General features: G+C 40.8%; 1 protein-coding gene across 1 annotated transcript in view; it reads right to left on the bottom strand.

The window, feature by feature from the left end:
* The window catches only part of Kif11 (kinesin family member 11), a 49530-nt gene that overhangs the window by 11823 nt on the left and 21316 nt on the right, over positions 1-16391 (bottom strand). Inside the window, exons 10-15 of the mRNA XM_040744984.1 lie at positions 12923-13011; positions 6692-6779; positions 5351-5539; positions 4683-4890; positions 2863-3035; positions 33-158 (exon numbers count right to left, since the gene is read on the bottom strand). Coding sequence (XP_040600918.1) covers positions 33-158; positions 2863-3035; positions 4683-4890; positions 5351-5539; positions 6692-6779; positions 12923-13011 — 873 coding nt within the window. The remainder of the gene's footprint in view (positions 1-32; positions 159-2862; positions 3036-4682; positions 4891-5350; positions 5540-6691; positions 6780-12922; positions 13012-16391) is intronic.

Genomic DNA, 16391 nt, shown 5'->3' on the forward strand with positions numbered 1-16391 from the left:
AATTTGAGGTATTAAGAAGACAACATCTGTACCTTTTCAGCCATTGTCAATGAAGTCCTGAAAATATGCTGCAGTTGCTTATTGATGTTCAAGATGGAAACCACACCAGGGGCTAAGATGGTCTTCAGGGAACCAAGAAGGTCAGTCTCAAGTTCATTCTGGTTTTTAAAGCAAATGCATCTTTAAGAATGTTTTCATTTCCATTAACCTGGCTGATATATCTCAGGTACTTAGCAACCAAACACTGACATTCTTTATAACCTAAAGAGGCACAGCTGTATATATCCAGAATATACTCTGGCTACACCATTTAGTCCTGCTCCACTAACTGAAACAGTGTTTAATAAGTGTGAAGTAAACGCTGAATTAATCTTCTCTTTTTTGTTCGTTGCGTCTCTTATGACACAGGCTGACCTTAAACTCACTGTGTAGCCGAGGATGCTCTTGAACTCCTGTTCCTCCTGCCTCCACACTATCAGGATCACAGGTATGCACCACCATGCCTGCCTTTATAGTCAATTAACAGTCTAATGGAGATTCAGAAGAGGAGAAAAACGACAGTAAAGTGTTAAGATTTCAGCACTCCAGTTTGATCCCCATCATGGGAAAACAACAAAATCTATAGATACATTTAAATATAATGAATTTTTTTTTTCTTTTTGAAACAGGGTTTCTGTGTTCCAGCTGTCCTGGAACTCACTTTATAGAATAGGCTAGCCTTGAACTGGCAGAGATCTACCTGCATCTGCCTCCTGAGTGCTGGGATTAAAGGTGTTCAACACCACTGGCAGGCTTCCTTTCTTTGTTTCTTTCTTTTTGATGAATATAATGAATTTTAAACAGTTTTAGGTTATTGGTCAAAAAAGCTAAGCCAAAAAGTCACTAAGAGTAGACCTTAGGGGCTAGAAAGGTGGCTCAGTGGTTAAAGCCTGTGCTGCTTTTGAAGAGGATCAGTACCCACTTTAGATGGCTCTAACTATGGCTCCAGGGGATCCAATGTCCTCTTCTGGACTCCACAGGTACCTGTACTCACTTGCATATACCCTCGCACCCCACATAAACAAGCAACAACAAAAAAATAGGCTTTGGAGCAAGGCAGTGTAGTTCATGTCTGATATCCTGACACTCAAGAGGCAACATAGGGTGATTAGCATCAGACCTTAAGCAGCCTGGACTAAATAGTGAGTTCTAGGCCAACCTGAGATACAAAGTACCCTGCCTCAAAACACTGGGGGAGGCAGGAGACCAAACTTTAGGCTACAAGGATTTAACTGTGAAGATCCTATGACTTAAGAGACTACTTTATCAGAACTTGTGTGTTCTTGTTCTTGAAGAGGAACACATGAAATTGAGAAAAGATCCTTTCACTAGGAAAGGGCAACAAATAAATACAAAACCTAAGCAGAAATGAGTTAGTAGAACTGCAGGGACATGCTTGTGGTACAATACTCAGGACCTGCGTTTAGGCCCTCGAATCCACATTACCAAAACAAACAAACAAGATGAGAGTAGCACAGGGGAAAGCAGACAGGAAAAAGATCCCTGGGGCTGAGCAAGTTAAAGGTTACTTCCCAAGCCTGACACCCAAATTCCATTTCGAGAACCCGTATAAAGGCTGAAGGAGACAACAGGCCCCACAGCATCCTCTGACCCCATGTGCACATCACGGCAACATACACATGATAATAACAACAGGCCCCACAGTATCCTCTGACCCCATGTGCACATCACGGCAACATACACATGATAATAACAAATCAAATCTTTAAAAAAATTAGCACCTTAAGAGAGGTATCTGAGGTCAATTTTTTGGATTCCTTATCCACCTGTGCGTACATGTATGTGTGTACACACACACTCACGAAAAACAAAAGGAAAAGAAACGAAGAAAGAAATGAGTCAAGTAGCAAAAAAAAATATATATATGGGTTTTGAAAGCATAATCTTCCTTTGATTAAAGCAGAGGTGCCCCCCGCCCCCATTTGTTTGAGACAGTCTCACTATGCAGCCCTGGCTGTCCTGAAACTCTTTGTGTAGACCAGGCTGGCTTCAAACCCAAGAGATCCACATCCACCACCACTAACGATTTATGAGTGATTTTTTGTTTTTGGTTAAGACGGGAGCCCATAACTCAGACTGAGTCGGCAATCTCTATACAGCCTACACTGGCCTCAAATTCATGATCCTCCTGCCTCACCCTCCCACATGCTGGAATTACTGCTGTATACCAGTATGCCTGGCAGAATGAGTGACTATAGAACTATGAAGAAAAGCTTTCAGAATGAGGCCCAGTAGGGCTTAGTCACATAGAGCTAATGCAAAGAACTTTTGGTTTTTTGGTTTTTCGAGACAGGGTTTCTCTGTGGCTTTAGAAGCTGTCCTGGAACTAGCTCTTGTGGACCAGGCTGGTCTTGAATTCACAGAAATTTGCCTGCCTCTGCTTCCCGAGTGCTGGGATTAAAGGCGTGCATCACTATCGCCCAGCACAAAGAATTATTATTGTATGTGCTCTTTGTGACTAGAAGGCTTATTAATAACTGCTACTCTTTTGTTTGTGCAGGGTCTCTCGTGTAGCTTTGAACTCATTAAAAGCTAAGGATGGCTCCAAATTCCTGATCCTTCTGCCTCCATCTTTCAAATGTTAAATTACAAACATGTGAAAGACAATAGATTAATTATTCCTATTCTCAACTACACCAAATGAGTGAAAACACTTTCAAAGTTTAGTCATATCCTCCTAGAAACCAGCCTTTCTGTGAGGCGAAAACAAAAGCAAAAGCTCCACAAAAGTCCTGCAAAGTGTAAGTTAATGCCATTTCTGACGGCTGGTCCCCCTTTGAAAGCATTAAGAGATTTACTTACAATCAATCCTTGCAGCACAGTTTTACTTTGTGCTGCTAACGACTGTTCCTCCAATATCATATCAGAGATCTGGGTGACACGAGCTGACACGCTTTGTGGAATAGACATGAGAGTTCCAAGAGCTGTTGCAGTAACGGTGTCTAATGCAGAGACACTAGAAGACATGAGATTACCTACAAAAAGAGAGATGTGAACTTTGGCATAAATATATTTAAATGCAGTTAAGACCACTTTCAATAATTCAAAGTCAATCTTTATTATGTAATTTCTAATTAAAGAACTGTCTTACTACATAATAAGATTTAAATATTGTCCTATAAGCCCTGGCATATTAAAAGCATATCATACTCCAGCATACCTTACAATAATATTAAAATTAGAATGCATTTCTCTTTGTTTGAGATGATTTTACTTCCAGTCAGTCATGCTTCAGTTTCCCAAGTACTAGGATTGAAGGCATGAGCCACCAGGTTTAAGACTTAGAAGATTCAGCTAGGCAGGGGTGGTGCATGTCTTTAATCTCAGTACTCAGGAGAAAGAAGTTAAGTACAGCTCTGTAAATCCAAGGCCAGCCTGGTCTACAGAGCTAGTTCCAGGACAGTCAGGGCTACACAGAGAAACCCTGTTTCAAAACCAAAAAAACCGAGGGGGGAGGGAGAGGGAGAGAGGGAGAGAGAGGGAGAGGGAGGGAGGGAGAGAGAAGGAGAGAGAGAGAGAGAGGAGAGAGAGAGAGGCATTAGAATATTCTAAAATAAGTATCAGTTTTATAGTAGACAGGAATTTATTTAAAAAAAAAAGAAAAGAAAAGAAAACTAAGCAGGGTAGTGGTGGCGCATGCCTTTAGTCCTAGCACTCAGGAGGCACAGGCAAGTGGATCTCTGTGAGTTTGAGGACAGCCAGAGCTACATAGAGAAACCCTGTCTCAAGAAAAGAAAAAGAAAAAGATAAAGTGAAAACTGTAAAATATATATATCTGAAACACAAAGAAAGCCTTAGAATGGGCTGGGCATTTAGCTCAGTTGCCGAGCAAGTGTGGTAGTACAGGCCTGCGATCCCAGTACTCAAATGGGAGACAGGAAGATTAGATGTTCAGAATCATCCTCTTTACACAGCAACTTCAAGACCAGCCCAGGATACCTGTGACCACGCCTCAAAAACAAACAAAAGACCAGAAAAGCTGAGTTTAGTAACACTCTTCCTGTGATCTTGGTGCTTAAGTACAGAAGGAAGGATTATTAGTTAGAAACCGGCTTGTCTAGTGGTGGCGGAAGGAAGGCAGAGGAGGGAGAAGAAATGGGAGGCAGGGCAGGGGAGGGGAGGGGGCAGGGGGATGGGAAAGAGGGGGAGGAAAAAAGGTAGAGAAGAGAATGTGAGAGTGAGTGAGTGAGTGAGCTGGCCTGGGATTCAACTGAGCCTGTCAACCCTGTCTACTTGGCCACTCAAAGACTTTGTCTCAAAAGAAATAAGATGGAGGGCTAGAGAGATGACCCAATGGTTAAGAGTATACACTGCTCTACCAGAAGTGCAGTTCCAATTCCCAACACCCATATCCAGTGGCTTACATTCCAATGGAGGAAATCCAACGCCGCTAGCCTCTAAGAGTACATGCACTCTCTCACACACACACACACACACACACACACACACACACACACACACGCACGCACGCACACACACACACACACAGACATACACATACATGTAATTAAAAGTAAAAAGTGGATGGTCCCTAAGGAATAACACTTAAGGTTGTCCTCTGGCTTCTATATTCATATGCATACACATCCACAAGACACACCCACAGAGATGCTTGAACTTACCAAACAGTGTCTTATGATCTTCTAGCATAGCCTTTTGTTTTGCGGTGCCATCCTTAATTAATTCTTCCATATTATTAAACAGACTGTTGAGGTTTTTACCAAAACTATCTTGAGCTTCAGCATTGTGTTTATCAATTGCTCTCTTTCGGTCCAGCTTTGAATGGAGACCAGATACATCCCTGGTGGTTTCTTTAACTGTACTAAGCAACTGTATGTTTAAAAAATAAAACACAAAAAGGTAACACATAAACAGTCTAATCAATGTGCCTGTGTTCTATAAGACTCTCTCCCTAGTGAGAACAAGACTCTAAAGATCCAGGTGCTTAGGCCCCACCAAGCCTGCTCCCCTACTCCCTCTCTCCCAACCACCCCCTTCCCAAGTCAGCCGTCTGTGCACAAGGACTTGCAAATTTATGTCAGTAAATATGTTTGACACAAACTTTTTTCCTTTTGTTTTATTTACTGTCTCCTCAAAAGTATACCTAGTAAAAAATGTAATACTTTCATTCCACTTTTAAAAGGAAACATGGGGTCAAATAGTGAAATACTGTTTCATAAATGGACATAAATAACACCTGGAATGAATAAATTAAAATGTCAGAACAGAAGCTTAAGGAGGCAAGGATACTTCTACCCACCCTTCAACGTTTTCAATACAAAAGACAAACCTTGCTGGCAGCATCATGTAGCTTCTCCTCAGTTCTTTCCAGGGCTGAAGAAACATATTCCTCTTTAACAAGTTGCAATTTTGTTTCTTGCAAATGTTTCTGAGTGGTTTCAAGTTCCTGGGTCTTAGTTTGCAAGTCAGATTTACACTGGTCAAGTTCATTTTTACTATCCACAAATAACTCTGTAACCTACACATAACACATAAATAATTATTTAAGAATCAGAAAAAATGCTGGTGGTTGGTGAAACACTTAGGTAGTTAATAATATTGGGAAAACAAGTTACTCAAATGTAAAAATTGTAATAGTATGTCAGACTGATTAGAACATTTTTAATGGCATCTGGTGTCTTCTAGAAAGCTTATTCAAAACTTAAATAGCAAGTGTAATATAGTGCCTTCAGTGGACTGCCCTCATAAAGGGGCAACATGAGGGTGGCACAGCAAGGGTCCAGTTCTTGTCTAACTGTCCAATGTCTCCCAATCCTTGAAACCCTTAACTTGAAAAGGAGCGGGGAGAAAGTTCAGCTGGTAGGATGCTTACCTAGCATAAAAAAAGCCCTAGGTTCTACCCCCAGCTCTGCATAAAACAAGACCTGGTGATGCAATGCTATAATTCCAGGTAGAGGCAGGAGGACCACAAATTCAATGTCATCGTTGGCTATAGCTTTGCTACTCTTTTGAGGAAGGGCCTTTATGTAGCCCTGAATAACCTGGAACTCAATACATGACTAAACTGGCCTCTAAATTATAAAGATCCATCTGCCTCTGCCTCCAATGTAACTTAAAGGCATGTGTTTCAATCTACCCAGACTACATGAGAACTGTTTCAAAATAAAAATAAAAACTGAGTATACCATGAACCCTAGGTCTGTAGCATGCTTTGGAGGTTTGTATAATATGTATATGCTATAGTGTTTACACAACAATGAAATCATTTAAAACACACTTCTCAAAAACATAACCCAATCATTAAACAAATGTCTGACTAATTTCTTCTAAAGTTGTATTAATAAGTGTCAAAATAGAAGCTTTTTATTACTAACAAAGGAAGGGACTGGAGAGATGGCTCAGTGGTTAAGAGCACTGCCCGCTCTCCCTGAATTCCCGAGTTCAATCCCAGCAACCACATGGTGGCTCACAACCACCTGTAATGAGATCTGGTGCCCTCTTCTGGCATGCAAGCTTACAGACACTGTAAGCATAATAAATAAGTAAATCTAAGAAAGAAAAAAATCAAAAAGAAAACAATTCTTTCAAAAGAGGAGAAAAAGTCCTGCACATTCTAAGTGTCTTTCAGCATTTCCTTTCCAGGACCTCACACACCATCTGGAATGCCTACCTTACTGAGTTCCTCCTCAAGGACACCGATCTTTTCAGACAACTCAACAATCTGTTCCTCCTGAACTGTTAATTTTCCATTCATGGCTCTAAAACAGTTTAATACAAATTTAACAGTTAATGCTTTGCTCTAAACCCTACAAAATTTAATCTAATTGTATAACAAAATTCAACATAACAAAATTATGGCAGCTACAAAAACTCATCTCGACACTTTTCACCCTCATGTGATACTTACGTGGTTAAGTGCAAAACACAGCAAGCAAATGCATTCCAAAGATTTACTTGTTTGTAGTTCATGGATGAGTGTTTTGCCTGCATGTATTTCTGTGTACCACTTACATGCCTGGTGCCCATGGGACCAGAAGAGGGCATCAGATCCCCCTCTGCAACTACAATCACAGTCGGTTGGAAGCCACCATGCCAGTGATAGGTATTAAACCTGGACCCTCTGGAAGAAACAGAGCTCTTAACAACTAAACCATCCCTCCAGCCCCTCGCTTGTTTTATAAATGAAACTGAAAATCTTTTTCTATTAATTTGAGATGTAAAGAAGCAGTGACAGGGTGCTTGTCAGCAAGAACAAGAGGGACTCTGGATTTGGTCCTTAGCACTGTAAAATATATGGAAAATGAAACTGTGTTAAGAACATAGAAAACTGACAGAGCCTGGGCGGTGGTGAGGCATGCCTTGAATCCCAGCACTGGTGAGACAGAAAGCATATCTCTGAATTTGAGGCTAGCTTGATCTATTGAGTGGGTTCCATGACAGCAAAACTGTCTCTAAAAAACAAAACAAGAAAATTTAAAAAAGAAAAAACCTGACAGAGGGAATGATAAGGCAAAGTAGAGATGGGGGAGGGGATAATATAGGTGGCTGCAATCAGTAGTACAGAATATAAAGATGCCTTCCCATGCCGTAAGTGCTTAATACTTGAAACTATGAAGCATCATGAGAAATGGGTGAGATAAATGACAAAAATCACCTAGAAGGGCCGAATCAAAGTATATATACAGAACAGTAAGTACAGGGGATGCCACACACACAGTTCTACTAGTACTGGGTCTTGTGAGAGTCACTAGGGCAGAATTTCCCAGTTCTTTGGTGTGGGCTAATGTTGGGGAATATTACTTTCAGGTGCACTGCTTTTGTTTATGCTGCATTTGTTTAATTCTGTGAAGCTGTCTTACTGTGCCTGTCTAAAACACCTGATGGTCTAATAATGAGCTGAACGGCCAGTATCGAGGCAAGAATAGGTGGGGTTGGCAGGCAGAGAGGATAAAAAGGAGAAACGAGGAGAGCAAGAAGACAAGGACACTAGTGGTCAGCCGCACAGCCACTCAGTAAGAGTGAAAGTAAGGTATACAGAAATAGAGGATAAAAGCCCAGAGGCAAAAAGGAGTTGGGATAATTTAAGAAAATCTGGCAGGAAACAAGCCAAGCTACTAAGGCCGGGAATTCATAACTAATCCTTCTGCATACTCAACTTTTGTGCTCTCTCCAACACCTCTGTTAATCAGTTCAGATCTGAGCAAAGGTATGTTTAAATGGTGCTGCTATGAATATCACAATGCTTCCTTTAGGATGCCAGGAAGACGACCTGACATCCTGCAAGGATTCCAGAAACAAAGCAATGGATTTTTAAAAAAATAAAAACAGGACTGTTTTACCTTAAATATATATTTGCTTGTTAGAACATAAAGATGTGTTTATTTGCAACTGGCATAGAACATTTAATGCATTTTATAACTATATTCTTATTTTCATATTCTTACTTCAAGTGCATAAGCTAGTGTTGATACTAAGATGAAAATATATACTCAAGAGCTAAGTCTTAATTCTACTGAGCTGGACAGACTTTTATTACTGTCTCTCCCCGTACTGAGTGGTACTGTCTAGAAAAGGTGACATTTCAATGCTCATCTGGCTGCCTTTCCACCAAAAGAAGCCCCTACTTGGTTGGCTGGTTGTTTTTGGAGACAGGGTTTCTACGTGTACCCCTGGCTGTCCTGGAATTAGCTCTGAAGACCAAAATGGCCCTCAAACTCAAGAGATCTGCCTGCCTCTGCCTCCCAAGTACTGGGATTGAAGGTGTGCACCACACTGCCAAGCCAGAGCCTCTACTTCTAAGTGCAAGAAGTTATCACAGCTGTCAGGTTGGGCCTGGCCCTGGTGAACAAGTGACAGAACCAGATTCATGAAAACAGCCTAAACTTTCAGTGTGTGGAACATGAATTCTGAAATAGAAACCACATTTTTTATAATCTTTGTTGCATACATACTATGAAAACCCCCAATATTTGTTTTAATGAATGATGAAAACATGAGAAAAATCATATACATCTATTAATACTACATCTTAAAAATGTATTTGACAGTGCTGTAATTATAATAATAAAACTGAAGTTTTTTAGTGGCAATACTGATTTATTTTTTAAACCAGAAAGAAAACACCATATTGGCTACTTACTACAGAAAAAAACATAAATGCCAAAAAAAAAAAAAAAAAAAAAGGAAATTAACCCACAAAATTCATCTGAAAATGAATGAATAGGCACTTGGGCTCAAGAGCTCAAACGTCCCAAGATCTTTCTGGGTGGGTGAGGTCACCCAGTACCCCATGCTCAGGATTAGTTCTTCTGGGGGAGATTTTTAGAAGATTTAATATCCCTGACTGTGATCTGATTTATAACTCAAGAAGAAAAGCCAGGTGGCCTGGAGTTTAGTGAGCTAAAATTCAGATCCTAATACACTGAAAGTGCTATTTTAAAGTGATTTCTCTGGGAACTTCCACATCATGGCATCTATCAAATGTGCTCAGGGACTGTAGCAGCAGGAGCCGTGTGTGAAGACGGGAATGGCAGCCCTGGGCTCAGGGGATAGTCTTGTTCTCAGACCCAAACACCAGCAGAATTGTTCAACCTCACTCAGGAACGACGGGGTGTGTCTGCCCAGGTCCGTGGAATATACATCAATTGTATCAGGAAGACTTCTAAGCCTTAGAATCTTTTATTGTAGAGTGATAGAATTAACCAAAAGAATACCAAAAAGGCAAAATGTATTGGGAAACATCAGGTTTATGAATCTTCATATTTTTCTCTTGACAAATTTCTCAAAGGCATTTTATTGCAAACTAGATTTTCATTTAAAAAAAAGCCTGCCATGTTGCAACTTCAATTTTTAAGTTCTGCTCCCTGCTACCTTTTGTCTGCATTTTAAATCTTCACAGGCCTATTTCATTTTATAGACTTGAATGACTGTTTCTCACCTTCCATCTGCTCAAGTTAAGTGTTAAAGCATGCTGTGTAATACTCATCCAATAAAGTCTTTGATTAAAACCAATAGAAGCCTGGGTATTGCTGACTATCCTCTAGGGGGCAATGAGCCTCCTTCCTGAGAGCCAGGAGTCTGCACTACCCGCCAGTGAACTCCAGCTTCCCTCTCACTACACACCACAAGGAGCCAGGCATTTGAATGAAAATCTACAGTGAATGGTGAAACCCACTCTAATTGTTAACAGTGGCCAGAGTAATCTCTCTCCAACCAGAAGACTGGGTGAGTGTTCTCAGAAGTATTGAAGCACTTTGCCCTACAAACTTCAACCCAGGAAAACTTGTGATGGAGGCCCAGACAAAATTCCAGGTACTACTTTACACTCCAGTCAATTTACAGGACTATAAGCCCCCCCCCAATTATAATCCACATTTTAACACCAGTTAAAATTCACTGGACAGTTGAGGAAACAATCACAAATAACAGAAATCACCACAGAGAGTAAAAAGGATCCCGAAATTCAGTGATTGTGCACACCTTTAATCCCAGTACTCAGGAGGCAGAAGCAGGTGGATCTCTGAGTTTAGAGGCTGACCTGGTCTAGAGTTCCAGGACAGTCAGGACTGTTACACAGAGAAACTTGTCTCCAAAGAAAGGTAAAATGAAGTATGCTGACGACTTCTTAAAGACAGGCTGGCTTCAAACTGAGAGCTTGGTATATGCAACACCACACCTGGCTGGAGTAGCGCTTTTAAACACAAACCCACAGGCCTTCCAGACCCACTTCAGTGGGTTACACTGATTTCTTCAGGGCTAGGAAATTTCAGAAATGACTGGGTTGGTGGTTTAGCTCAGGTCTAGGACAGTTAGAAGACAGTTTCATAGTGAGAAGAGAAGATGGATATGGCTTTAAAGAAGAGGCAAAAGAGGTTTACATATTTTCACTGTAGTGATGGTTATACAAATGTATACATATAAACAACAACAAAAAGACCAAGTTGGGTGGTGGTGGTGGTGGTGTACACCTTTAATCCCAGCACTTGGCAGGCAGAGGCAGGTGGATCTCTGTGAATTTGAGGCCAGCCTGATCTACAAGAGCTACTTCTAGAACAGCCTCCAAAGCCAGAAACCCTATCTCAAAAAACAAACAAAAAAAAACACGAAAACAAAAACAAAAAAATGTATACATGTGTCACAATGGTATAGAACCACACATACACAAGGTACCAGTGGCACTCTCCCATGCTTACTATCAAATTATGGTTACATAAAGGAATATTGGTAGAAATTGGTTAAATAATACATGGGGAGCCAGGTGTTATAACCCACACCTGTAATTTTAGTACTCAGAAAGGTGAAGTAGAATTGCTACGAGTTCAAGGCCAGCCTGACCTGTCTAGTGAGTTCAAGGCCAGCTAGGACCACGTAGCAAAATCCTGTCCTAAAAAAAAGAATAAAGGGCTAAGGATGTGACTCAAATGGTGAAATACTTGTGTAGCATCCAAAAGCCTGGACTTGATCCCCAGAGCTCCATAAAACTAAGCATGGTGACAGATGCCTTTGTCCCAGCACTTTGGAGGTAGAGGCAGGAGGATCAGAAGTTAAAGGTCATTCTTACTTCACATGAAACTCTGACTAAATAAATAATCACTATGCATGGGGGCTTCTCTGTACTCTTGTAACTATGATCATTTTAACATAAAAAGCTAAGACTTCCTAACAAGTATTTGATAACAGTGTGAGTGTGTGAGTGTGTGTGTGTTTAAACATTTATTTGATGAGGGAGATGGTACTTGTGCTATAGCACACATACGGAGATCAGGTGACAACTTCTGCAGGACTGGTCTCCTCCTTCCACCATGTGAATTGGAGGACTTGGGTCTCGGGCTTGATAGCAAGCACCTTTACCTGAGGACTCATCTCACAGATCATAGCTTTACTCTTGAGACCATTCCTGCTATGTGTCCCTGTGGCATGCCACTTAAAAAAACAAAATCAAACAAAGAAAAAACAACTTTTTTTTAATTTGCGCACATGCACATGTAGAGGTCAAAGGTCAACTTGTGGAAACCTGCTCTTTCCTTCGATAATGTGGGTTGCAGACATCAAACTGAAGTCAGAGTCTGCAGCAAGTACCTTTACACATAGCCACCTCACAGGCCCAGTGCTGCAGACTTTTTAACGTCAAACCAAAAGAAGCACTTATTGGCAGTAGACACCATTTCCTTATTGCTACATGAGCTAAGCTTTACTTCAAACTACCTATTATCGGAAATCATTGGTTTTAGAGATGGCTACATTAGCACACCTCTGTAATCTAGTAATCGTGAAGCTGAAGCAGGATTCAGAGAGCTCCAGACCAGCCTGGGCTGTATATATAGCAAAACCATCTCCAAAAACAAAAATAGGGGGCTGGGAGACGTCGCTCATCTGGGAAACTGAGTTTAGTTCCCAGCACCACATGGTAGCTCACAGCTCACTCCATTTCCAGACCTTCTTCTAGGCATCTGAATGCGATACACAGACATACATGCAGACCATGCATATACTTAAAATAAGCAAACTTAAAATAAAACAAAGCCAGATGGTGGTGGTTCGAGCCTTTAATCCCAGCACTCAGGAGGCAGAGGCAGGTGGATCTCTGTGAGTTCCAGGACAGTATCCAGAAGCTACTCAGAGAAATCCTGTCTCTAAAAAAACAAAACCAAACCAAAAAAAGGCCTAAATTGGGCTGGAAAGATGGCTCAGTGGTTAAGAGCACTGACTGCTCTTCCAGAGGTCCTGAGTTCAATTCCCAGCAACCATATGGTGGCTCACAACCATCTGTCATGAGATCTGGTGCCCTCTTCCGACCTGTGGGGATATATGCAGACAGAACACTATATAGATAATAAATAAATCTTTAAAAAAAATAATGAAATAAAACAAGACTTAGGAACTCCACGGTCAAAAGGCTTACCTAAAGCTTTCTTCAGAGATGTACACTCCATTTTTCTCACGGACTGCAGCAAGATCTCTCTTCAAACGCTCTATCTCTTCTGTATACTCCTACACAAGAACATATTATACACAGATTCGGAGTTAGTTGGGTTTTTTTTTCTATCATTCAGTGTGGAGAGAATATGCAGGAAATAAATAATGTTAGCACTTTGTTTTTCAAACATAGAAGGGATAATCATACTAAAAAAAAAAAAAAAAAAAAGATAGGATTTCATCCAAACCCAGGTTGGCCTGGAATTCATGGCAATCTCCAGTCTCAGCCTTTGAAATGCTGATATCCTCCAGCTATAACTATAGTTTTAAATCCATGATAATTTTTCTAGAAATATTTTTCAAGACAGGATTTCTCTATATTGTTTTGGAGGATATCCTGGAACTCTGTCTGTAGACCAGGCTGGCCTCGAAATCACAGAGATATGCCTGCCTCTGCCTCCCGAGTGCTGGGATTAAAGGCGTGCGCCACCAATGGCTGGACCTATCCACCTTTTATCTCTACTGCTGTGATAAAATACTGGAGAGGGAAGTCAGGGCAGGAACTCAAGCAGAGGCTATGGAGAGTGCTGCTTACTAGCTTTGCTTCTCATGGTCTGCTTGGCCCGCTTTTACTAAAAAAATCCTACAAATTTGCCTAAAAGTCAATTTCATTCATGCATTTTATCAATAGAGGTTCCCCCTGCCTAAATGACTCTAGCTTGTGACAAGATGGCAAAAACTAGTGAGGACAATCTGAGAATCATTATACAAGTACAGTTAGTAGTATTGGTGGAAGAGATGAATACATAAGTGGTATAGAACAGAGTCCAGAAATAGGCCCACAGAAATCTGGAAAACTTAATATAGTAGACAACATCAAAGATGGAAGCCATACAACAAAGTAGAAAAACATGTTAGCAAACCTCAAATATCCAGAAACTTTGTATGTAACAAAGTAACTAAACTGTGTCAAGAACTCTAAAGGCTGGAGAGATGGCCCAGCAGTTAGGAGCACTGGTTGTTCTTCCAGAGACCAGGCTCCATTCTCAGCACACACATTGTGGCTCACGGATACCTGCACCTCTAGCTCCAGGGAAACTGACCCCACTCTTGCTTTCACTATGGAAAAACACCCACACATGTTAAAAGAGAAAAAATCTAAAAAACAACAACAACAACAGCAACTCTAAAACACCAGTAAAGAACAAATAATCCAATAGAAAACAGTACTAAGGGCACACAGACATGCCACCAAAAAGGACATCTGAGCTGGATGGTGATGGCACAACTTTAGCCCAGCACTCAGGAGGCAGAGGCAGACAGATCTTTAAATTTGAGGCCAACCTGGTCTACAGACCAAGTTCCAGGAGCTACACAGAGAAACCCTGTCTTGAAATACAAAACACAACAAGCAAACAAAAAGGACATATAAATAGCAAGTACAAGGAGAAGTGCTCAATATCATTGGCCATTAGGGAAACATAGGTTAAAGTCAAGTGACACAAATGACACCCACCACACATTTTCAGAATAGCTACAAAGAAAACCTGGCTTTTCACCAAATGCTGATGATGATGTGGAGAAACTACGTCACTTATGTTGCTAGTGAGAAGGCAAGATTATACACCCACTCTACAGAACAGTTTAGCAAACCCGAGCATACTGGTGCATGCCTATAAATCCAGCACTCAGGAAGCAGAAGTATTAAGAGTTCCATGCCAGCCTGAACAAGAGTGAGACTCAACTCCACCCCATCACAAGAAAGTACTTTAGTCATTCCTTAAAAACTGAAGTATTCAGTTACCATTATCACAACAAACTCACACAAAGAAAAAAAAAGTATAATTCCAGAAGTGATGTCTTGGCTGCTAAAAGCCTTTCCCATAGAATCCTGACAACCTGAGTTCAATCCCTAGGGTTAGGATTTGGGTCATGGTTCTGGTTAAGAGGAAGAGACTCCTAGAAGCTGTCTCTTCACATGGCGTGCATGTGGATGAAAACAGTTAATAGTTACTAATAAAAATTTCGGGTGAGAATGGCCCCAGAGGCTCCTATATTTGAATGCTTGGTTCCTAGTTGGAGTTTTAGGAGTTGTAAAAGGCATGGCTTTGTTGGAGGAAGTATCAGTGGGGGTGGGCTTTGAAGTTTCAAAATCCCATGCCAGGCTCGGTCTTGCTCTCTCAGCCTCCATCTTAGATGAGAAGTGCGCTCTCAGCAGCCACTCCTGTGCCATGCCTGCCTGCTACCATGCTCTCCACCATGAAGACTATGGCCCAAACCCTTGGAAATTGTCAGCAAGTCCAATCAAATGCTTTATTTTATAGGTTGCCTTGGTCATGGTGTCTCCTCACAGCAATTAGAACAGTAAATAAGACATGTGTTTACGCAAATGCTATGAATTAATATAAATAGAACTTTCATTTAAAACAGAAAAAAAATTGAAGTTATTCAATAAATCATTCCAAGGTGGCCACACAAATTATACAAATAGTTCAAACACCATAAAACACTCAGCACGAAAAAGACCTGTCAAGATACAGGATGATTTAGGTGACCTCCAGAAAATAATACAAAATTTAAAAGGACAACTCCAGAAGTTTATGCACTATATACAAGTCTGAAACAACGGATTCTACACAATAGAGTAGTGAGTACGGGAATTAGAGCTGAGAGAAGAAATTCTATGAGCGTCTTATGGCATTTTGGGAAATAATCTATTGGCTGGTGTATATTTAAACAAAGTATAGTATTATCCATAAAATGGAATATTATTCAGCAATATAAAGAAAGACTACTAGCACACATCAACAATAGTATAAATAAGAATCTCAAATGTTATACCAAGTAAGATATAGAAGCAAAGGCTAAATAGTACATGATTCTCCTTCTAGGAAATGTATAGAAAAGTCAAATCTATCTATTGAAAGTGTATTGATAATCCAGAGGTGGTGGTTCATGCCTGCAATCCCAGCACTAAAGAGGCCAAGCAGGAGGGTAAGGAAACAAATGCCAGGCAGGCCTGGGCTACAAACCAAGATTCTACCCAAGAACAAAAGAAAAAGACAGACAGACAGACAGACAGACAGACAGACAGACAGACAGACAGACAGACAGCATATCTGTGGCCACTTGGTTACAAAGAAGGGAAACTACAATGTTAATTTTTTTCTAAAAATGGATTGTATAGATGGGCTGACTGGCTCGTTATCTGTCTTAGGCAACATCTGTGCCCTGACTGAACTTTGTGACCGACCTGGAATCTTGAGGTCTGGGGATGTTCCCAGGTCCTTGAGGACTGAGTCTGGGAAATATTTTCAAGTCCTTGAAGACCACCAGGGGAAGATGTTAAATGTAGCTGCTCATGTACAAGGAGAAGACAGCTTAGTAATTTTCCAACTATTGGAGGGCTAACTGTTGGAGCTCTTCATTGGACAACTACATTAAGGTATTAAAAT

This window comes from Mesocricetus auratus, unplaced genomic scaffold (genome assembly GCF_017639785.1).
Source record: "Mesocricetus auratus isolate SY011 unplaced genomic scaffold, BCM_Maur_2.0 Super-Scaffold_4256, whole genome shotgun sequence".
In the NCBI taxonomy this organism is placed as follows: domain Eukaryota; kingdom Metazoa; phylum Chordata; class Mammalia; order Rodentia; family Cricetidae; genus Mesocricetus; species Mesocricetus auratus.